At 50.2% G+C, this 24,191-nt stretch overlaps 1 protein-coding gene across 1 annotated transcript; it reads left to right on the top strand.

The window, feature by feature from the left end:
* Window positions 1-374: 374 nt before the first annotated feature.
* Window positions 375-2,602, top strand: LOC148092083 (mammaglobin-A-like). Its single transcript, XM_087822398.1, has 3 exons — window positions 375-429; window positions 818-1,005; window positions 2,564-2,602. Exons 1-3 carry the CDS (start codon window positions 375-377, stop codon window positions 2,600-2,602), a joined length of 282 nt encoding a protein of 93 aa, XP_087678524.1.
* Window positions 2,603-24,191: the final 21,589 nt, after the last annotated feature.

Here is a 24,191-nt window from a genome sequence, read left to right as displayed (position 1 = left end):
CCAATAACAATAAAACAAAAATGACAGCACAGGCTCAGGGCGTAATTTGCTTTTATTTAGCAAGGCCTTCAGCATTAATTTCACCTAATGTCATTTCCACTATTGCAGCTCTGAAATTTCTAAGGGTTTTTAAAGGTTCTGTCTCCTTGGTTTCTACAAACAGAGCACAGGCTGGCTGGGTTCCAGTTGATTCTCGAGTCCTTCCTGGGGCCCAGTGCCAGGTTTATCTGGTGACGCATTCCGCCGTCATTGGCAGGGATTCGGGTGCCCACCAGGAGAATAAAAGGAGGAGTCTGGGCCCTCTCCTCCAAAGTGAGTCAGTCTCTGCTTCCCTGCCACATCGGAGTGACCGGCCAACAACAGCTGCTTGAACCATGAAGCTGGTGACAGTCCTCATGCTGGCTGCCCTCCCCCTGTCCTGTTATGCCGGTGAGTGCTGACAGGGCCAGGCCGTGGGTGCAGGCCTTTGTCGGGCCCCCTGTGGAAGATCTCCTGCCCCCAGACCCCAGTGCAGAGCATCTCATTTCTCTGGTGTCTTCCTTGTTCGCGGTTACATAGTGTTTGGTTTCTGGGCTGTGGAAGCCAGGCAGCTGGGAGTGGCGGTGGTCGGGGGCAAGGAGGCAGATGTTTTAGGGCTTAAAGAAAATCTCAGATCCTGAGATTACTCTCCTAGAATTGAGGGCTCAGACCATTGCCCATAATCTCTCTGAATATCTGTCTCTACTGGGGTGTAAGAGGAGGACAGGCATCGTCGCTATGTCCAACAAGGATGTGGTACCTCTGTGCTCCAGCCTGCTTTTGTGCACTTCCTCCCCAGGCTCTGGCTGCCCCACTTTGGAGGATGTGATCGAAAAGGCCATTGATCCTACAGTGGACGAAACACAGTACATCCAAGATCTTCAAGAGTTCATACCAGATGATGCCACCGCCAATGCCCTAAAGGAAGTGAAGCAATGCTTTCTCAGCCAGAGTAACGAAACTCTGGACAACGTCAGAGTGATGATGGTAATCTTGGTTTGTTCCTAACAGCTTTTACAGCACTGCACAGGGACAAGCAGGCTCCCAGGTTGTTGCCTTTTGAAAGCAAGTGTCGATCACACGCCATTATATCAGTGAATTTAGTTGTTGGTGAGTGTGAATACTTTGACATCCAGAAAGCCACCCAAGGGCTGGGGTTGGTTTGCCTGCTCACATTGTGGATTCTGTAGTGAGTGACGCATGGAGAGGGGAAAGAGGGCTTGAGCAGAGGCCTACCTACCTCTCAGCCTCTCAGAGACACCTGATTCTCAAGAAGACCCTCACTTGTAAGAGTGATCAGCAAACAAACAAAATACTCTTGTTCATCAAAGCAACTACTGAAACAATTTAAAGAATTTTCAAGAGTGCAGAAAATTCCATTTCAGGAAGATGCCTTCCGTCTTATTACTGCCACCCCCAAAGCACCTTCAAGCAACCACAGTTTGCTAGTGTGAGTGAGTGCATTTCTTGACCATGAATTAAAGCCCCATGAGTGACAAGAGGACACCATGGCTATGCATCCACCATGGGTGATGGAATTGTTGAAAGCAAAAATCAGTAGTTAAACAATGAGATCTTTTCTATTTAGAACAGGTGTTGTTTAGTTTTTTTTCTAGTATTCATTCCCTGCCCTAACATACAACTGAAAACATTCCAGGGTAACAAGTTAGAAATATTGCCACAGCACAAAGATAAAAGTCTACATTGCTCAGAATTTTCTGACACAGGGTTTCTGACAACATGGATAAATCTGGAGGAACTTTGATTAAAAAAAAAAAAAGCCAGTCACGAAAAGAGAAATATTGCATTTTGTGTAGCAGGTGATCCCTGAGAAACAGAGGTAGAACTGTGGTCTCCAGGGCGGGTGGTGAGGAAACCGGGAGCTGTTCAGGGTCTGGCGCTGCACTGCAGCAAGGTGAGAAGGTCCTGGAGGTTGGTTGCTCTGCAGGGTGAATGTTCTTAACACGACTAAACTGTACCTTTAAAGTGGTGAAAATGGTCATATTTATGTTACATGTATTTACCATAATTACAGTTTGAAAACACTAACAAGCCCTTCAGTGAAAGGTGATGGGATTTTCCTTTGAAAACCCAGGTCAGACAAGTCACTGGAGTGCACGTCTCCCAAGGTCTGTAGCCACAGGGACGTGGGAGGCCTCAGTCTGTCTGCTCTCTTTCTACATGTAGGCCGTGCAGGATCCCAAAATGCACATGTTCTTGGGCTTGGGCTGAGATACTGAAAAGTGATAACACAGCATATTTATTGGATATGTTATTTCAAGGAAGAGGAGACATGCAGATAAGATCATCAAAGGGATCCCTGATGGGGACCAGATCTGGAAGCAGCAGCACGTCTTTGGCGTCAGGAAATGTCTCCTGAGCAACAGAACAAATGAGATCATTTTGACTTGGCTTTCAGCACCAGCTCTCTGTCGATGGCTGTGGACAAGTCCAGGAAAACAATGAGAGGCCATGTTTGTCTTTCAGGATTTTCCTTTGTAAGGGGAATTGAAATGTGAGTGATGTCTCTGCTTCTGTTTTCCAGGAAACAATATATGACAGTAAATGGTGTGCTACGTATTAACTTCCCACCAGACCTTTGGCTCAGACTGCAGAGATGTCAGAAACCGGCTGTCAATGGGTGGAAACCACACCAAGCTTTCTTTTTTGTCTTTTGATCTTCAGCCTGCAAGACAGTTGTTGAAACCTCACATACATTTTCATTTCAATAAAGAAGCTGCAAACCTAAAGTTCCTTTTTGGTTATTGATTAGAATGGAGACTCTAGAGAGACTCACATCACACATGCGTTCCTCACACACACCCGCACACACACTAGAACTGAATCATTCATTACAGACCCCATGACTGAAGGCCAGAGAATCTGAAAGGTCCTCTGCTCCTTACCATCCGTAGTCCAGCTTTGATCCTGTCTCAGGAAAAGTATTGTCCTCCCCTCATCACCCCCAACCCCCCGGGCCATCTGGGCAGTGCTCAGGGCCTCAGGTTCCCGGATCCACCCATGTCATGTGCAGGCTATGCCCTGCTCACCAGGGCTAGGCTCCTCCCTGGGTACTCTCTGTCCCTGACCCGAGGTGCAGGGAGAGCAACAGAGCTAGTGAGAGAAGTGACTCAGGCAAAGCAAGGCTGAATCCTGTCTTGAACTCCCTCCTACTTCTCAAAACACCTCTGGGTTCGTGACACCATTAGGCCCAGGCAAAATGACCCTTTCCCCACACATGCGTTCCTCACACGCAGGCGCTGAGACAAAGGACCAACACCAGACACTGACTGCACCTAAAGCACTAAATCCCAGGGGCTTCCATCGATCAAGTGATTACACATTTGTCAAAGTTCAGCCTCAGTCTGTGCTGCAAGGCAGACGTGCACAGTGCCAGCAATGCCTCCCTCTGGCATAGTCACTAGGGTGGGACCGTGGATGAGACGGTCACTCAGTGAGGAAGGGAGGGCTGGAGGCCAGGCCTTGTGACCTGTAACGTCCTTTGTGGGCAGGACCAGGGAGGCTCACTAGGTACAAATAGCCCCGGGCTCCCCAGGATGCTGAGTCCAGCTCCCAACTGCTCATTGTTGCCTAAAGCGGATCTCAAAGCAAAATCAGCCATGAGACTGTTCCTGCCTGTCCTGCTGGTCACTCTGCCCCTTCACTGCCATAGGGGTGAGTAGCATTTCTGATCGGACACCAGCGGGCCAGTGCGTAACCCTCTGACCTAGGGGGCTGCTTGGGGAGAGTGGGGAACACATCAGAATCCTTAGCTTCACTCCCCGTGTGGACCGGCCACCAAAAGCCCAGGGCTCATTGTATCCATTCCCAATGTATGGGGCTTTTACAGGAAATTGTTCCAGAAAAGTTTTAACTGTTTTCCAGTGGAAGCCCCCTTCCCACCCATGGTCTGTGTCCGGGAAGCAAGAGAACGTAATAAAACTTGCTTGTGAATCCGCGTTCTGCTGCTTGGCAGTGCTGGGACCTCGAACAAAGGCTCCATCTCTTCAAGTCTCCCCCACCCTTGGCTTTCCAGCTACAGCAGGAGAAGCTGTGACCATGAGTGACATGAATAGTCAGAGGCCAACTCTGGTCTCCCCAGACGGTCTCTGTCCAGAGTCTTTTAGGTGCCATCGAGTCCAAGGCTGTTGAACTAGATTCAGACCCATGGAAGGTTCCCGCAGGCCGGTGCTCAGCTCAGGAAGAGCCGCTGTTGTCTGAGTCTCGAGTCATCAGTGTTCCCGTGGCCTGAGGGTCAGCAGCACTCACTGAGGCCACACATCCTGCTCCTGCAGGAGCCCAGCCAGGATGTGCAGAAGCAGCGCAGTCGCCAGGCTGCAACTGCAGTGTTTCTAGGCAAACTGCAGACTTTCCGCCAACAGAAGGGCCGTGTGCTCGTGCCCTCGGGACGGGACGGAACAGAGGCCCTCTGAGCCTGTCTCCTGCACCTGACTTTCGGCACCTCCTCCCCTTCCCCGAGCGGCCCCTCTCCCCACCCCTCAGCCCTGCACAGCCGCTGTCTGACCAGGTGGGATTGGGCCCTGCAGGGGCGCCTTTGGAGCTGCAGGTGGTTACAAAGCCCTGGGTGGGGTGGAGAATGCAGAGCAGGAAAAGGGGTCACTTCAGGTCTCGGTACAATCCCAGTGGGAGGAAAGTAGGCCCCAGTTCCTGCCTCCCCGCCCCAGGAACTCTGTCCGTCAATGCAGAATCCGAGAGCCAGAGGTGATCTGTGTTTCAGCTTCAGATGCATGAAGCTTCCAGAGTTCTCTTCATAAGCTTTGTAGGAGTCTTCACCCACCGACAAAACCCCAGTGTTAAACTTAGTCAGAAAAGGGCGTCTCCCCTCCTTTCATAGTTTCCCTCACTCCTCTCCAGATGGACCCCCCTCTGATCTCTGGTAAGATCTGACCTCGCCCTTCATGGGAAAGACTGATTGCTAACATTGCCTCTCCCCCAGTGCCCAAGACAAAAGAAGGCATTGCCCTCCTAGAGGCAAACCTTCATGCCTGAGATCTAGGGAAAGCAAATTTCAACAAAGCAGGCGTCTCGGGAAGGCCTGGGTGTACTTGACAAAGGGTGAGAAGTGAAGTAGGGGCCGGTCAGCCTGTTTCCATCCTGGCTCTGCTGCTGGCTCTGTGATCACGGGCAGGTCAGCACTGCAGGAGTTTGCACTGACATTGGCTCAGTTTGGGGGGAGACCACAGTCCCCTGGGGTTCCTTCCATCTGAGGTCTGGGAGCCATGGGGAAAGCTGACTTATGTTACTGCAATTGTGTTTCTTTTTCTTCTACTCCAGCAAATGCAATAGGCTGTGCAGGACTTGTTTCTGAAATAAAAAGTTTCCTGTTGGATTACAGTTCCGTCTTCCATTTGAAACTTCTGAAGTATCACACACCTCCAGAGGCTGTCAAGGCCAAACTTGAAGTGAAAAAATGCATAGACAAGATCTCCTTTGGTGACAAATTAAGAATTGCAGGAGTAGTGGTAATATCTCCTTTTTTCCAGGACCACCTGCTCAGCTGCATGCCCGGAGGGAGGGGAGGGTGCTGCTCTGTGGGGGGCACAGGGTTGGGGTCCCTGCCCCTCTGCTCGCCTCTGATAGAGTGCCCGGGGCCAAGGGTGGATTATAACAGGACACCTGCTGAGAAAGACTAAGCCTGCACAGGGCATCTTGTTTATGATTCCCCCTGGGCACCAGGTTCCCCACAGTGTCCAGAGTGAGGACAACCAGGGACAACCAGTGGTGATGTTGAAAGACCAGAGGCTGCTGCCTCCCTGCCTGGGAGCTTTCCTGACGGAGGGAGAGTGGCCCTCACCCAGTGGCACTGTCCCCTGGGGATCCCCTGGCAGTGCTGGGAGTGGTGAAGGGGAGACAGTGGAGAGAGAGCGCTGGCCCCCGCCCCTGTCAGGATGGAGAACTGGCCGCCTGGCTCTGGCACATTTGCAGAGCCAAGGCCGGCGCCCTGTCCCTGTGCCACACTTTCCTGTCCTCCCCAATCAGGGCCCGTGGGCACAGACCCTGCCTGCTATGTCCTCTGCGGCCCTTGTGGAGCTGACCCCTTCCTCAGGTGTCTGTGAGGGACACAGATACGGGAAGGTGTCTCTCAGCTCCTCTGCCCTGAATGAAGTCGGGTTTCATGCCAATGTCCACACCAGCCGGACTCTCGGGGGGAGAAGTCCTTGGGCGGCCAGACTGCACTTCCCACCAGGAGGCTGGAATCTCCTGCAGGAAGATTTTCCCACTTCCCCCCCCAAACCCCATCCAGGTCCCTCAGCCCCGGGTCCACTCTGGAGGAAACACCCGGTCTTCGGACCCAGGACTCAGAGCAAGGAAATCCCAGGCTGCTCCCCCAACCTTGACCCTCCTACTGGCTCCAGCAGACACCTGAGCCCCTCTCTGGGGTCTCTGGGGCCTATGTGTCAGGCTGTGGTCATGCTCTTTCCTGACCTACTGGGTGCATTGTCCCTGCATCAGGACTATTGAGTCCCCACACGCACGGCCATCCTGCCTGGTGCCCGCTGGGCGTTTGCTGGTTGCAGTTTCTTTCAGGTCTTGGTTGTGAACAGCCCTCTGTGTGAACCCGTCACCTCCAGGGCAGCATGACCGAGGCACCTCTCTTTCTTTTTCTCTTTCAGGTCAAAATAAAGAATACATGTAACAGTGGGTTTCCCTCTAGCCCTCCTACCACTGCCTCTGTTGCTCAATGATGACCTGACCTTCCCTGGAAAATGTAGAGGTGTCAACGTCTTGCTTCAATAAATCACTTGACCTGCACGTCTCCACGTGTCCTGTTTTATCCAAGAATCCCTGTCCGTGCATCGAGATGGTATCATCATATCCTGGCGTTGGGTGGTGTCAATGGGGCATTTCATTGACATGAAGAGCAGTGGCCGTGGCGTCTGAGGACAGGGATCAGAGAGGGAATGCTGCTCAGGAACCCCTGTGTCACTCACAGGTCTCCCAGGCCCGTGGCCCTGACAGAAAAGGAGGGTGATGGGTAAAAACACTCCACAGGGTCCTGCTCCTGGGCTTGGTCCCCAGGGAACCGCAGCCTGAGGCCAGTCACCTGGTTCCCAGCAGCAGCAGCCGCCCTGCTCCCCCCTCCCATGAGCTCAAGCAGCCCGCTGGCCTCAGCCCTTCCCTGGGCTTGCAGGCTGGGAGGGGCCCGGGGAGCGTGTTTTCCCTCCACTTCTCCACCTGCAGGGACCGTCCAGGCTTCACTCTTTGCCCTGCACACACTCGTGCGCTCACCCCTCCACCCCCAGCTACTACCACCTCCCCCAAATTCTCCCTAAAGCCCTGAAGCAAGCAGGCAGCTGCCAGGGGGAAACTCCACTCCAACAGTGCACCCCGACCCCAGGGAGCCGGGCAGAGGAGCACAGGGAATGCGCAGCCCTCCTGTCCCCGGGCGCACAGGCTCAGGGGGCGCCACCCAGGGAGGCAGCAGCCCCAGAGCCCCCGATACAGCCCTCAGAGGCCCGGGATGATTGTCCAGGGGCTGCTGCCTTTTGTCACGACTCCTTTAGTTACCACTCTTACTATTAGGAAGAGAGTGTTTGTCACCCAAAGGACCTGTGTGCAAGATCACGAGGGTGTGTCTACAGAACCTATCAGTTCACAGTTACTTTGATGGCTGTATTTATTTATTTCATTTGTGTTAACCCTCCCCCGAGGATATTTGTCCCCGTGATTTTTTTTAGAGAGAGTGGAAAGGAGTGAGGGAGGTGCAAGGAGAGAGAAACTGCCCTGTGAGGGGGACACATCAGCTGGTTGCCTCGCACACTCGACCCGATGGGGGCCCAGGATGGAACCTTCCACCCAGGTACGAGCCTTGACCGGGAATCGAACCATGACCCCCAGTGGGCCGGCCGATGCTCTGACCTGTGGGCCACACAGGCCAGGGCTTAATGACTTTATTTTACTGAAAACTACATCCCCTCCCCCAGCCCCTGGAAAGCACCATTGTAGTCTCTGCTTCTGTGAACTCGATGGCTCTAGAAACCTCTTGTATGGGGATCGTGCATTATGGCCCTCCTCTCACTGGCTTACTTCACAGCGTGTGCTGTCCTCAGCGTCCCCACTGCAGCCGGGACACAGCTCCTGCTGTGGGGGATGATTATGGGCCAGGTGCGCGGATCCTCTCCTCTGCCTCGGACCCTGGGCCGCTTCCACCTCTTGCTGCTCTAAAGTGGGGAGGCAGGTACGTGCTTAAGACCCCGCTTATACACTCAGAGGACAGCTGGATCGAAGACATTGTCATTCTTTGCTTAATATTTCAGGGACCTCCAGACCCTTTCTTCAGTGGCTGCACTAATTCACATCTGCTCCCAACACACACCAGTGTTTCTGTTGCCCACACGCTGGCCAGCACTTCGATTTGGCCTCTCTGTTCCTTCTTTATTATTATTATTATGATTGTTATTATTCTTATTATATTATTATTATTATTATTGTTATTATTTGGCAAGTAGCCATGAGAGTGGGTGAGAAAAACCCATGTGATACTGACTTGAGATTGGAGACAGAGCAAGAAAGCTCCAGGGCACAACATCCACTTGTGTCACCTCACCCACCCGTTCTGCCACCCGGGCTCCCGGGGGAAGGGACACTCTCCTTGGCGTGGCCCATCCTGTCTCTGCAGTCGCTCGGCGGCCCCCCTCTCTGCTCTGCTGTGGGCTGGGGGACACCGCTCCCCTGCTCCACAAGCCTCCCCGTCTGTGGCGTCTGGTCTTCCCTCAGGCTCCTGCCTCGGGTGGCTCCTCCGAACATTGCTTCATGTCGGAATGATTTCTGTCCAGAGTGGCTCTCAAGTATGCTCCCCTGTCACCAGACGGCTTCCCTGAGCCTTTCTCAGAGTGGTCCCTGCCCCCCTGAGTTTCCACAGAGCAGGTGCTCAGGGTGGGGGCAGGCAGAGGACCAGCCCTGGGGGCACTTGTACTGCTGGGACCCGATCACTCAGAGGGCCCTGTGCTCAGACTGAGAGGTGAGACTGTCCCAGGACAGTTCAGGCTTTGATTTGATGGGCACGTTTGCTTGGTAGTGTTAATGGGTTAGATTAGTCTAGGAAGTTAGGAGGTGGAGGGGTTGTCTTCCTCTTGACACTGTTTTGTCTTGGGAACCAGGCACCGCGGACTTTTTCACAATTGTCACCACACACTGACCTTTCCCCTCAACCGCCCAAAGGAACCCTGGCACACTGGGCATCATTTTACACGAAAGATGCCCCCGAACCAGGTGGAGTGGTTTCTCCAGTCACAGTCATTCATTTATTCCAGGCTGAGACCAGGGAGCAACACCAGACACTGTCGGCGGCTAAGGCGCTGAATCCCAAGGGCTCCCTTCCATCAAGTGATTACACATTTGTCAAAGTCCAGCCTCGGCCTGTGCTGCAAGGCAGACGTGCACGGTGCCAGCAGTGCCTCCCTCTGACACAGCCACTGTGAAGGCACCCTGTGGATGGCATCTGTGCTCAATGTGAAGGGAGGGCTGGAAGCCAGGCCTTGTGATCTGTAACGTCCTTTGTGGGCAGGACCAGTGAGGCTCACTAGGTACAAATAGCCCCGGGCTCCCCAGGATGCTGAGTCCAGCTCCCAACTGCTCATTGTGGCCTAAAGCGGATCTCAAAGCAAAATCAGCCATGAGACTGTTCCTGCCTGTCCTGCTGGTCACTCTGGCCCTTGGCTGCCAGGAGGGTGAGTAGTATTTCCGATCGGACACAGGAGCCAAGTAAGTAACCCTCTGACCTAGGGGGCTGCTTGGGGAGAGTGGGGAACACATCAGAATCCAAACCTTACAGAAAATCGCTGCAGAAAATTTGAAGAGTTTTGCCATGGAAGCCCCCTCCCCCCCATGGTCTGCGTCCGGGAAGAAGCAGGGCCTCATAAAACTGGTCTGCGAATCCTGGTTCTGCCGCTTGGCAGTGCTGGGACCTCGAACAAAGGCTCCATCTCTCCAAGCCTCCCCAAATCCTTGGCTTTCCAGCTATCGCGGGAGAAGCTGTGACCATGAGTGACATGAATAGTCAGAGGCCAGCTATGGTCTCCCCAGATGGTCTCTGTCCAGAGTCTTTTAGGTGCCAGCGAGTCCAAGTCAGACCCATGGAAGGTTCCCCCAGGCGGGGGCTCAGCTCAGGAAGAGCCGCTGTTGTCTGAGTCTCGAGTCACCAGTGTTCCCGTGGCCTGAGGGTCAGCAGCACTCACTGAGGCCACACATCCTGCTCCTGCAGGAGCCCAGCCAGGATGTGCAGAAGCAGCGCAGTCGCCAGGCTGCAACTGCAGTGTTTCTAGGCAAACTGCACACTTTCCGCCAACAGAAGGGCCGTGTGCTCGTGCCCTCGGGACGGAACAGAGGCCCTCTGAGCCTGTCTCCTGCACCTGACTTTCGGCACCTCCTCCCCTTCCCCGAGCGGCCCCTCTCCCCACCCCTCAGCCCTGCACAGCCGCTGTCTGATCAGGTGGGATTGGGCCCTGCAGGGGCGCCTTTGGAGCTGCAGGTGGTTACAAAGCCCTGGGTGGGGTGGAGAATGCAGAGCAGGAAAAGGGGTCACTTCAGGTCTCGGTACAATCCCAGTGGGAGGAAAGTAGGCCCCAGTTCCTGCCTCCCCGCCCCAGGAACTCTGTCCGTCAATGCAGAATCCAAGAGCCAGACATGATCTGTGTTTCAGCTTCAGATGCATGAAGCTTCCAGACTTCCCTTTATAAGCTTTGTAGCAGTCTTCACCCACCGACCAAACCCCAGTGTAAAACTTAGTCAGAAAAGAGCGTCTCCCCTTGTTTCAAGTTTCCTTCACTCCTCCCCAATTGGACCCCCCTCTGATCTCTGGTAAGATCTGACCTCGCCCTTCATGGGAAAGACTGATTCCTAACATCTCCTCTCCCCCAGTGCCCAAGACAAAAGAAGGCATTGCCCTCCTAGAGGCAAACCTTCATGCCTGAGATCTAGGGAAAGCGAATTTCACCAAAGCAGGCGTCTCGGGAAGGCCTGGGTATACTTGACAAAGGGTGAGAAGTGAAGTAGGGGCCGGTCAGCCTGCTTCCATCCTGGCTCTGCTGCTGGCTCTGTGATCACGGGCAGGTCAGCACTGCAGGACTTTGCACTGACATTGGCACAATTTGGGGAAGACCACAGTCCCCTGGGGTTCCTTGTATCTGAGATCTGGGAGCCATGGGGGAGGCTGACCTTCATTACATCAATTGTGTTTCTTTTTCTTCTACTCCAGCAAATGCAAACACTTGTCCAGCACTTATTTCTGAACTGGCAAGTTTCCTGTTGGATCCTGCTTCCATCTTCAATTGGAAAGTTCAGAAGTTTCATGCACCTCCAGAGGCTGTCGAGGCCAAACTTGAAGTGCAGAAATGCGTAGATAAGATGTCCTTCGTTGACAAATTAAGAGTTGCAGGAGTAGTGGTAATATCTCCTTTCTTCACAGAGGCAACTGCTCAGCTGCATGCCCGGAGGGAGGGGAGGGTGCTGCTCTGTGGGGGGCACAGGGTTGGGGTCCCTGCCCCTCTGCTCGCCTCTGATAGAGTGCCCGGGGCCAAGGGTGGATTATAACAGGACACTTGCTGAGCAGGACTAAGCCTGCACAGAGCATCTTGTGTATGATCCCCCCTGGGCACCAGGTTCCCCACAGTGTCCAGAGTGAGGACAACCAGGGACAACGAGTGGTGATGTTGAAGGACCAGGGACTGCTGCCTCCCTGCCTGCGAGCTTCCCGAGGGAGGGCGAGTGCCCCTCACCCAGTGGCACTGTCCCCTGGGGACCTCCTGGGAGTGCTGGGAGTGGTGAAGGGGAGACAGTGGAGGGAGAGCGCTGGCCCCCGTCCCTGTCAGGATGGAGCACTGGCCGCCTGGCTCTGGCACATTTGCAGAGCCAAGGCCCGCTCCCTGTCCCTGTGCCACACTTTCCTGTCCTCCCCAATCAGGGCCCGTGGGCACAGACCCTGCCTGCTATGTCCTCTGCGGCCCTTGTGGAGCTGACCCCTTCCTCAGGTGTCTGTGAGGGAGTCAGATACGGGAAGGTGTCTCTCAGCTCCTCTGCCCTGAATGAAGTCGGGTTTCATGCCAATGTCCACACCAGCCGGACTCTCGGGGGGAGAAGTCCTTGGGCGGCCAGACTGCACTTCCCACCAGGAGGCTGGAATCTCCTGCAGGAAGATTTTCCCACTTCTCCCCCCAAACCCCATCCAGGTCCCTCAGCCCCGGGTCTACTCTGGAGGAAACACCCGGTCTTCGGACCCAGGACTCAGAGCAAGGAAATCCCAGGCTGCTCCCCCACCCTTGACCCTCCTACTGGCTCCAGCAGACACCTGAGCCCCTCTCTGGGGTCTCTGGGGTCTATGTGTCAGGCTGTGGTCATGCTCTTTCCTGACCTACTGGGTGCATTGTGCCTGCATCAGGACTATTGAGTCCCCACACGCACGGCCATCCTGCCTGGTGCCCGCTGGGCGTTTGCTGGTTGCAGTTTCTTTCAGGTCTTGGTTGTGAACAGCCCTCTGTGTGAACCCGTCACCTCCAGGGCAGCATGACCGAGGCACCTCTCTTTCTTTTTCTCTTTCAGGTCAAAATACAGAATACATGTAACAGTGGGTTTCCCACCAGCCCCCCTACCACTGTCTCTGTTGCTCAATGATGACCTGATCTTCCTTGGAAAATGTAGAGGTGTCAACATCTTGCTTCAATAAATCACTTGACCTGCATGTCTCCACGTGTCCTGTTTTATCCTAGACTTCTTCCCCTTGCTTTGGGGTGATTTCATCTTAACTTGGCTTTCGATGGTGTCAATGTGGCATTTTACAGACTCGACAAGCTATGGCCGCGGCATTGGAGGGCAGGGATCACAGAGGGAACATTGCTCAGGAACCCCTGTGTCACTCACAGGTCTCCCAGTGCCATGACCCTGACAGAAAAGGAGGGTGATGGGTAAAAACACTCCACAGAAAGGGTGGTCCCTCGGCTTGGTCCCCAAGGAACCGCAGCCTGAGGCCAGTCACCTGGTTCCCAGCAGCAGCAGCCGCCCTGCTCCCCCCTCCCATGAGCTCAAGCAGCCCGCTGGCCTCAGCCCTTCCCTGGGCTTGCAGGCTGGGAGGGGCCCGGGGAGCGTGTTTTCCCTCCACTTCTCCATCTGCAGGGACCGTCCAGGCTTCACTCTTTGCCCTGCACACACTCGTGTCGCTCACCACCCCTGGCTACTGCCTCCTCCCCCAAATTCTCCCTAAAGCCCTGAAGCAAGCAGGCAGCTGCCAGGGGGAAACTCCACTCCAACAGTGCACCCCGACCCCAGGGAGCCGGGCAGAGGAGCACAGGGAATGCGCAGCCCTCCTGTCCCGGGGGGCACAGGCTCAGGGGCCAGCAGCCCCAGAACCCCCGACACACCCCTCAGAGTTCCAGGATGAGTGTCCAGGGGCTGCTGCAACACCCGCCACACACTGTGGCCTCAATTAAGTGATTGACCCTGTTGTGGAGGTCCAAAGTCAAAGATCTGTATCATTTGGGGAAATTTCAGTGTCAGGAGGAAATGCTGGCTGTGGACGGTAGAGGTGAACAGCTCTCCCTGGTCGCTGCCCCTGTGAGGGCTGCTCCCATCCTTGTCTGGTACCACATCGCCCCGTCTCTCCCCATGAGGTGACAATGCTGCGTCCTTTCTGGTGCTGAAAATCTCTCTGTGTCTCCTCCGTATACAAAATAATGGGTGGCAGTGAGAGGACCCCAGGAAATCCAAGATTATCTCCTCACCTCAACATCTGTAACTTTATCACGTCTGCAAAGCCCCCTTTGCCCTGGGAGAGAAATGACATGTTGTGGGTTTAGGGTGTGGAACTTGCTGGGGGCATCATGAGCCCACTGCAGCTTATCTCACCCCCGACACCTATGTGTCCACTACGTTCTGCCCCCTCCCTGGCCCCAGCATCCCTTGGACATCCTGTCCTTTCCATCCCCACAGCCATCATCATAGGCCAGGCCCAGACCCTCCGGGCTTGTGTCAGAGTGTCATAAACTGTCCCCTGGGGTGGAAGATGCCCTTCTTTCAATCGGCTTTCGTTTTGACACCACAGTGACCTCCGACAACAAAATGGAATCCCCCCTACTCCTGTCGCCCTGAAACCCTAGGGCTCATGTGCTCCTACTGCTCCAGGAAGAGCACTTAGCTTTAGTCCCCTGAGCATTCTCCAGTTGTACAGGGTGCGTTTCTACAGGTTCTGATGCAGACCGTAGCAGAGAGGACTACCTGCGGTTATCGGCTCTGGCCAAGGCTTTTACAGTAAGTGTGTACTTTGATCACGTCCGGAAGCATATATACTCTAATTAGTCTCTATTTTCTGAAACACATGATGTATTCAGCCTACCTCCTATGCTGGGTGGACACAGGACTCTTGGGGCTCTTGCAACAGCCTGAGAAACAGGGAGTGGAACTGCATGGGGAGGACCAGGGCCCCGTCTGGCTTTGTACACAAGGCCTTGCAAGGCCCATTCCTGGCACCCTCTCACCTTAGCTCCATGCTCACCCAGTATATGTGCCCAGCCATGGTTGTCTATATGCCATTCAGCCATGCTTTACCTTCGGTCACACCACTGCCCGTGGGCATGTCCTGGTCCCTCTGCCTCCACACTGTTCCCTGTAGAGGACAGCCGACCACCCCACCTATAAGGTCCACTTCACGTCTCCTTCTTGATGGTGCCCTATCTGACTCTTGCCCCCTAAAAAAACCTTTATACACAGACATAATTTACACTCAACAACGCACACAGATACACATTTTATACACACACACACACACACACCCCTGAGATGTACACAATAAGACACATACAGACATTCACACAGACATTCACACAGACAGACACATGCATTCACACAGACATGTACACACAGAGACATATATACAGATAGGTATAGTCATCCCTCTGCTATCACTGTATCTTTCTGTGATGTGGTGTTCATATAACAGAGTTGTTTGAAGAACAACTCTCTGTTTGATGTGCCTCCCGGGTTTTCCTTATTGACAATGTGACAAGTTTTAGAAACTCTGCTTGAAACTCACAAATGGAGTTTAACCAGGTTACAGAACTGTCTTCTGAAGACTCTTTGCTTTACCTGTGAGCCTCTACTCCTTCCCTGGCAAGTGCTGTCACTGTCAGTCTCACTCTGCTCCTCACACATCTTCCCTCCCCATCCCACTTAAGCTCTTGGACAAGCTCTATATTCCCCACCCAAAGCACTGGTTTTGTCATAAGCTTAATTCAAGCAAACTTTCAATGGCTCTCCATTCTTAGAATATGAAACTCATTGTCTCCATTCAAAATTACTATGTGCAGGCCTGAATGACCATCAAAACTTCACCTTGTGTTAAAGTGAACACCTCCCCTTCCTCTCTCCCTTTTAATTCTACTTTTTCTCTCCCACATGCCAACCTTGTTTCTGACACTTTGAGGGTATAAAAATAGAGAGAAAAAGAAGACAAGCAACTTCTTAATTGACACATATTCTTTGGAGACTGGTCTAAGTTCTCTGGGCCAGAAAGAACTTTCTCTCAGGGGATACATTCAGGGGTCTTCAGAAAGCTAAGATCACTATGATCTGCTGTTGACTTCATGATTCATAAATACTCACAGCAAAACAAGTAGTTCTGGGAAAACTGTCAGATCTTCGGAAGACAAAGCATTGTCCAGGAAGAAAAACTCTGTGAGGATGTGAGGAGTGAGTTGGATGTTAAAACGCAAAGTCAAGGAGGAAGACAGAAAGGAGAAAGCGAGGCCCTCCAGGAGCGAGGACAAGCCTGGCAAAGTCTTGACCGTGAAGCTGAGCTGAAAGCACTAGAGGACACAAGTGCCCACACTCCTGTCGGCATTGTTCTGCATCGAGGCTCCACTCAGTGTCTGCTGAGTGGGAGATAACCTCTCTCTGCCAAAGGACAAATGCTTTCAGCGAATTCTCTATCACTGGGTGTCAAATCTGGTCTTAGCAATTTGATGCAAATAGCACATCACCCACCCTGTGGGGACATCAAAATATCTCTGGACATGGACAAATGTACACAGGGTTGAGTGCAAGGAGGGAGAAAATCAGGCCCACTAGAGAATCTCAGTTCTAGCATTGGAAATATGCATTATTATCCAGGGGAGCGGTTTGGAGGAGGGTGGAGGGGGTCAATGGAGGAAGAAAATGGGACATTTGTAATACTTTCAAAAATAAAGATAAATAAATAAATGAATAAATAAATAAATAAATAAGTATTACTAGATTGCCAACATTTTCACTGTGACACACATAAAGGCCAGAGGTTCCCATTCTGGAGGCCACAGTCAGTGAGACAATGTGGGCATTAGCTGTAGAGAAATTAGTGACAGATTAGAGAAGATAATGGTGTAGAAATTGAATGAACCATATGAACTGTCACATGTGTATGGGGATTAAATATATAACCACACATTTTGTATAAACATCAAGCTGTGTAAAGTTCAGGGTTTTAGTGAATGAGCCAAAAAGAATAGGCTGGAGGTAACAACTGATCCTGACTCAGCTTCCAAATCCGGTTCCATGACCCAAATCATTAGACGGATCCGGGTTAGATTGGATCAAGCTAATGTTTACTTCTAGGAAATTGAAGGACTGAAGTGGCCCAGGCCCTGGATGTCAGAGTTCCAACTGCAGCTCTCCTGCTTTATGATACCTAAGAGTCCACTAAGTTGTGTCTCCTCCATGGCCCCAGCATCCTTGGAACATTCTGTCCTTTCCAACTGCACAACTTTCATCATAGTCCAGGCCTAGTCCCTTCTGGCTTGTGTCAAAGTCCCCTAAACGGTCTCCTGGGGTCAGAGATACCCTTCCTGCAGTAGGATTTCTCATTGGCACCACAGTAACCTCTGACAACAAAGTGGGAATCCTACCTTACTTCTGTCACCCTGAAATACTCAATGTTTCAAGTAAGAGGACTTAGTATTAGTTCTCTACTTATTCTCCCATTATAAAGGGTATATTTGTACAAACGCTGATGGAGACAATAGCAGAGAGGACTACCTACGATTATCAGTTCTGTCCAATGCTTTTACAATAAGTGTGTATTTTTATCACGTCGGGAAGCATATGTACTCTAATTAGTCTCTATTTTCTGAAATACATTATGTATTCAGTCTACTTCCTATGCTGGGTGGACACAGGATTCTTGGGGCTCTGGCAAGAGCCTGAGAAACAGGGAGTGGACTGGCTCTGGCAGGAAGAGGGCCCCCTTTGGCGTTGCACACAAGGCTTTCCACAACTTGTCCCTGGCACCACTCCCACCTCATCTCCCTGCTCAAACAAAATCTGTGCCCAGCCATGGTTGTCTTTATGCCAGTCACTCATGCTTTACCTTGGGTCACACTACTGCCCATGGACATGTCGTGGACCCTCTGCCTCCACATTGTTCTCTGTAGAGGACAGCTGACCACCCTATCTGTAAGGTCCATTAAATATCTCCTTCTTGAAGGAGCCCTCTCTGACTCTCACCCCTTAAAATAAACTTTTATACACAGAAGCAAGTTTATATTCAATGACACACAGATAGATACACATTTACACACACACACACACACACACACACACACACACACACACATACACACTAAGCCCAGACACACGCACAATGAGACACCCACACAGACACAGACAGACCTTCATACAGACATGCACATGAAAGGCATAGTCACCCTTGTGTTATCACTGTATCTTTCTGTGTTGTAGTATTCATATCACAGAGTTGTTTTGAGAACATATTGAATAAATTAATAATATAAAAACAAATGTTATCAACCATTATCATTATTTCTAAACTACTTCAGAGTTTACGTGCATCGGGCAGCCTATGGGGTGGACCTTGTCCAGGGAGGCTTACAGGTTCTATCTCACTGAGTCCTGACTACACTCCAGGAAGGGAAAGACTGTGACCATCATTGGACATGGGAACAAAGAATGTCCTACCCACTGCCCCTCAAGCCTGGCTCTGTGTCTTCTCACAGCTAACTGGGAAGATTTCAAAAGCAAGTGATACCCCAGCTCCACTCCAGGACTAACGTGTGGGTGTCTCCGCAGGTAGAGCCTGCATGGTCCCCATTCATCACCTCCACCTCTTGCACATGCAGCACCAGTGACTGTGGAGGCTGCTGCCTCATTGAACTGGGGGTAACACCAAGACCGTGTACAACAGTCAGAGACTCCCTGCACACCAGGGAGTCACCTGGAGACCTTTCCTTGGACACTCCTCTAGTTCTGCAAGCCTGGCAGCTGCAGGTCATTCCTTAGTTTCACTGTTAAAATGATAATAGGCTTTGGGTCTTGTGCAGGGACATTTTCTTTTGTGAGCTGCTGACAGTGTGGGGGGTGAGATCATGCAGGGCTCCAAAGGTGGGGCTGGAGGAGAGGCTGAAGAGTGATGATCCAATGGGTAGAGACCCTGTTTGGAGTGAATCTGGAAATGGAAAGTGGTAAAATAAAAGATCATGAGTGTACCCAATGGCAGAGAATTCCACACATAAATTAGGTGAAAATGGTAAATTTTATGCTGTATGCATTTTACCAAACACACAAAGTCTGCACAGACCATAGAGTTCTGAGAGGCAGCAGAAAGATACCTGCAAGTGGGAACAGGGCCTGCATCTCAACCCCCTGGACACTTTCCTTCAGCACTGTCCCCATCTCACTTCAAATCATGTCAGCTGTCAACTCTCTGCTTGATTTGTCTCCTGGGTTTTCCTTGTTGATGATACGATCAAATTTTAGAGACTCTTGCTCAAACTCACAAATCGAGTTTAACCAGGTTAAAGACTGGCTTCTGCAGAGTCTTCATTTTACCTGTGAGCCTCTGCTCCTTTCCTGGCAAGTGCTGTCACTCTCAGGCTCATTCTGCTCCTCACACATCTTTCCTCCCCATCCCATGTACACTCAGTGACAGGCTGAATATTCCCAGCCCAAAGCTCTGGTTTTGGCTTAAGCTTACTTCAAACAAACTTTCAGTCACTCTCCATTCCTATAATGTGAAACTCATTGTCTCCATTTAGAAATCAGTATATTCAGGTGTATAAAGTAATCAGAACTTCACCTTGTGTCCAAATGAACACTCTCCTTCCTCTGCCCCCTTTCATTCTACTTTTCCTCTCCCAGACGCTCACCATCATTTCTGACAGATTGAGGACATAAAACATTAAGCAAGTTCTTAATGCACTCATATTCTTTTGAGACTGGACTAAGTTCTCTGTGCCAGAAAGAACTTTCTCTCAGGGGACACCTTTGGAGGTCTTCAGAAAGCTCAGATTACTATGATCTGCTGTTGTCTTCATTGTTAATAAACATTCAAAGTAAAACAAGGTGCTTTGGAGAAATACAATAAATGACATCTGGGAAAATTTAAAGTATTTGGAAGAAAAACCAAATAGTGTAACAAAACTATAGGTACATTAGGATAAAGAACAGAAATATGAAGAAAAAGAAAAGCATGATAGGTCATCCATTCAGGAGGCCCAACTAACAGGTTTCCAAAATGAGAAAGATCAGGGTGGGAGGAAAGTCACCAAAGAAACACATCAAGAAAATTTCCCCACATGAAAAAAATGAAATGGACTAGCTCACCCATTCCCCGCATCATAACACATTTGTGTGACTTGGAAACAGTGTCCTGAAGACATGAGATTCATTCAGAATGAAACACTGAGTCACATGCAAGGATGGGTTTAAAACTGAATCAACACAAGATTGGGAGACACAAAGTAATCCTGAAAATTCCAAGGCTCTAACCTATAATTGAATATGAATAGAATTCTATATGCGGTCAGCTAGCATTTAAGCTTGAAGATACACAAAGATATTTCAGAAGTGCAAATCTTGAAGAGTTTTATCTCCAGTGAGCTTGCTCTCAAAGGGTGGAGAGCATAGGCTCTACAAAGAGACATAGATGAAAAAAACCACGACATGGAATCCAGTAAGCACAGGACATAAGCTATGTGCTTACAGATGAATCTGTACTCCTCAGAGACATTTCCACACAAGAAGACACAGTGAAGAAGCGTCTCATGGATGTTGTCTCTCAGTATTTACTCTTTGGAACAATGCTCCTACACCATTATTTCAAAATAAAAATTTATGAAATTATAGGAATTTTTAAGACAGAAGTGAAAAGAAAAGACAGGATTGAAGAAAAAGACAAAAAATGTTGGGGTCAAAATTTGGCAAAAAATAGGTGAATTGCTGCAAATCATGTCAGGTCAACTTGGAACCTACACGCAACCAACTTAGGAGACTATGGATGTACTTTGGTGAAGGATTAATTGATTCCCTCAAGCAATTGATTATCATGTGAAATGACAAGACATAAGACAGAGAAGTGAATAGATATATGAAGTATGTCACTAGAAGGAGTTTCTTTCATAGCAATTAGAGGCCTATAGACAATCAAGGAAAACAAAGTCCTTATGAGCTTACATTGTCCAGGAAGAAAAACTCTGAGAGGTGGTGAGAACTGAGTTGGATGTTGAAGGACAAAGTGAAGGAGGAAGAAAGAAAGGAGAGAGTGAGGCCCTCCAGGAGTGAGGACAAGCCTGGCAAAGTCTCAACCATGAAGCTGAGCTGCAAGCATAAGAGAACACAAGTGCCCACACTCCTGTCGGCATTGTTCTGCATCAAGGCTCCACTCATTGTCCACCAAGTATGAAAACGCCCAGCACTTCATGAGGACACATGCTTTCAGAGATTTCTCTGTCACTGGGTGACTCAACCACAGCTCTAGTACCATGGGACGTAGGAGGGTTGTTTTCCGAGTGGATGTCCTGGGCATCGCAGGCTGTTTAGCACCAAACCTGGTCTCACCCATTTGCTACCAGGGGCACATCCCTACCCTGTGGGGACAGCACAGTATCTCCGGACATGAACAAATGTCAACAGAGTGCATGCAAAAAGAGAGAAAATCAGCTCCAGTAGAGAATTACAGTTCTGGAAATTAGAAATACACATTATTAGATCTCCCATATTCCTCTTTTGATGCCCCAAAGGGCCAGAAGTTCCCACTATTGAAGCCTACAAATATCGAGAAAAAGTGGACATGAGCTGGAGGAAAAATTAGTAACAGAAGAAAGAAGCTCATGGTGTAGAAATCAAATGAACCATATCAACTGTCAAATGTGTGGGGAATTAAATATATAACCACACATTTTGTATAAATGTCAAGTTGTGTAAAGTTCAGGGTTTTAGTGAATGAGCCAAGGAGAATTAGCTGGAGGTGACAACTGATCCTGACTCAGCTTCCAAATCTGGCTCCTTGTCCATAGTCATTAGATGGATCCGGGTTAGATTGGATCAAGCTAATGTTTACTTCCAGGGAACAGAAGAACTGAGGTGGCCCAGGCCCTGGATGTCAGAGCTCCAACTTCTTGCTCTCCTAACCTGGCCCTATGCTGATCCCACAGTTCTCTCCAGAAACATAAAGTATGTGGTGTTAGCACCAGGATGTCAGGCTGATGCCTGGGTTTAGTGCTGTGAACGAGACTTGCCTTTATTAGAGTTTGTATTTGAAATGAGCTTCTCTTTCTAAATAGACCCAGTAATAAAACATGTTATATAATCAGAGACTTCTTTGTAGAATCTCAAAATCTGTCCCAAAAAACAGTTATACAACAACTAATTAAACACCTACTTTATCACTAATGTCACTCACTCAAAACCCAGGGGTTCAGGTCATGCCCTGTAGGACCTGAACAGGGAGGAAAGAGTCATAGGGTCAGGTGCTGGTTGCCAGGAGGAAGGTACTCAAAAAGAGCCATGGGTCTGGAGAAGGTGATCCCTAGAGATTCACAGCCACAATAGAACAAAAGAAGTTGGCTGTCTGTGATGTGGCATCAGGAATAAATACTGAGTTTCAAGCTAAAGGGACTCAGGCAAGGACAGTGGAGAAGTAGACTTCACATGGAGCCAAGACCCGAACAGAAAACTGTGGGGCCTACACAGAAATCTACCTAGAGTCCACATAGGGCAGTTGGGCAAGTCAAGGTCATGAGAATCCATCTGAATCAGAAAGTGAAGGTCCATCAGGGTGAAACTAAGGAGGTCAATAGTGTTGAAAACTGTCTCTGGTGCCAGAACACCTGGTTCCTTACCTGGCTCTGCCACCCATTAGCTGTGTGCCCTTGGTCAGGTTACTTGACTTCTCTTGTCCCATTGTGTGCAGCTCGTGAGAAATGGTATACCTAACTCATGGTGGGGAGACCACACATCTCAGTTTGCTCACTCAGGAGAATCCTGTTTTTGGTTGCTGTCGCAGAAACCTGTGAAGGGTCCAACGTCGCAGCAGACAACAGGGCAGGTCCATAACCATGGGGGCACCAGACAAAGTCCTCACTGAGTCCTGTTCAAGGAGACAGTCTTCCATTTCTTTACGAACATCTTTCACTTGCTTTTGGAATGAAGATCGCCAACCACTGTCACCTGGCAGAAAGTACACACATAAGAACACATCCTTGTTTATGCCTAGCTTTTTCCTAAATCAATATTGTTCTTGACAACTTAGAATCCAGCTGAATGATGGAAAGAAATGAGTCTGAAATAATCCAGACAGAGAATAATGCATTCACAGGCAACTACTTATTGGATCATCTCTCAGTGTTTCACACTAGTTTCTTTTTTCTTTACTCTAAGCCAATGTCGTCTCTCTTTGTCCTTCATACCATCCCTGGTAAACTGATGTGGTTTTTGTATCTTATGAGGCTGTCCTGTCCCTCTCTGACACCAAGAGGCACGCTTTCCATGCTTCCTTTACCTTGCCAAGTGCCATCTGCGCTCAGGGCCTCTGTACTTGCCCAGAACATTCTTCCCCAGATGATCCCCCAGATTTCACTCTTCACTCATGCAAGCTAAAAAGTCCTGGCCTGATAGCCTGCCTGGACCTCCTTGCAGGATGCTGCCCTAGTGGTTTTTCTGTTGTTCATGACACAATCACTTTCCCTTTATGTCATATTCTATTGCAGGCTTGTGTGTTGACTTCCTGTTAGAGGTAAGCTGCAGAAGTGCAAGGTTCTGGTCTAACTTGTTCCTACAACTGAATCTGTGACACGTAGCACAGGGCTTAGTCATAGGGTAATCATGGTTGTTATGAACATGGATGGATAAATGAATGGATGGAAGGATGTATGATAGATGAATGGCTAGATTAATGGATGGATGGATGGATGGGTGGATGATAGGTGAGCAGATGAAAACCTCTGATTTAGTCACGATCACCCTTTCTATGCCCTGTGCTGGGCTTGTGCACTGACTTTCTGCCATTCTTACAAAACCAGGCTTGGCATCGTTATGCCCCCTTTAGAAAAGAGCAAAGGGAAGCTCGGGACAACTAGTACCAACTTCCCCAAAGACACTTCATGATGAGCAGCTGCATCCAAGATTCATTCCACATCTGCAGGAGCCCAGACCCACCATTCAGCGCCGCCTCCCTTAAGCACCTGTAATTCTACTTCTCACGTCAGCTACTGAATCGGACGAACAAAAAACCCAGAACGCTAACAAAACTAAACAAAAATTAACTCTACATTTATAACTAAATTTATGAAATTCACATAACTAAATGAGATAGCCTTTGTAAAAATAGCCTTCAAAGAAGGTGAGGAATTATTACTCTTTTCCGACAAGGTACCTGACGGATCAAGTCTATGGGTGTGGAACGTCTGCCCTCCACAGGCACTATGTGGTATCACACCCAGCCTAGGTTTCTCATGACTCAGGAGGAGCAGAAAGAGGGTAGGAAGAGTTTTGCACCTTGAAGAAATAGACCAAAAAGAGGAGTCTCGGGGGTGTGGGGAGAGGACGAGGTCAAGGGGAGAGCAGGAGTGGCAAGGGGAGGGAGACCTGCAGGAGGAGAGAGAGGTAGTGAGGACCCCAATAACAATAAAACAAAAATGACAGCACAGGCTCAGGGCGTAATTTGCTTTTATTTAGCAAGGCCTTCAGCATTAATTTCACCTAATGTCATTTCCACTATTGCAGCTCTGAAATTTCTAAGGGTTTTTAAAGGTTCTGTCTCCTTGGTTTCTACAAACAGAGCACAGGCTGGCTGGGTTCCAGTTGATTCTCGAGTCCTTCCTGGGGCCCAGTGCCAGGTTTATCTGGTGACGCATTCCGCCGTCATTGGCAGGGATTCGGGTGCCCACCAGGAGAATAAA

This window comes from Miniopterus natalensis, chromosome 11 (genome assembly GCF_054644295.1).
Source record: "Miniopterus natalensis isolate mMinNat1 chromosome 11, mMinNat1.hap1, whole genome shotgun sequence".
Classification (NCBI taxonomy): Eukaryota; Metazoa; Chordata; class Mammalia; order Chiroptera; family Miniopteridae; genus Miniopterus; species Miniopterus natalensis.
The sequence above is the reverse complement of the archived record's forward strand: the minus strand, read 5'-3'. Positions and strand labels throughout refer to the sequence as shown.

Bases quoted from the DNA above. Each gene is read 5' to 3' on its own strand.
- LOC148092083 (XM_087822398.1), top strand. From the start codon at position 375: ATGAAGCTGGTGACAGTCCTCATGCTGGCTGCCCTCCCCCTGTCCTGT. The intron at 430-817 runs GTGAGTGCTGAC...CTTCCTCCCCAG, and splicing joins CCCCCTGTCCTGTTATGCCG to GCTCTGGCTGCCCCACTTTG. The intron at 1,006-2,563 runs GTAATCTTGGTT...TCTGTTTTCCAG, and splicing joins ACAACGTCAGAGTGATGATG to GAAACAATATATGACAGTAA.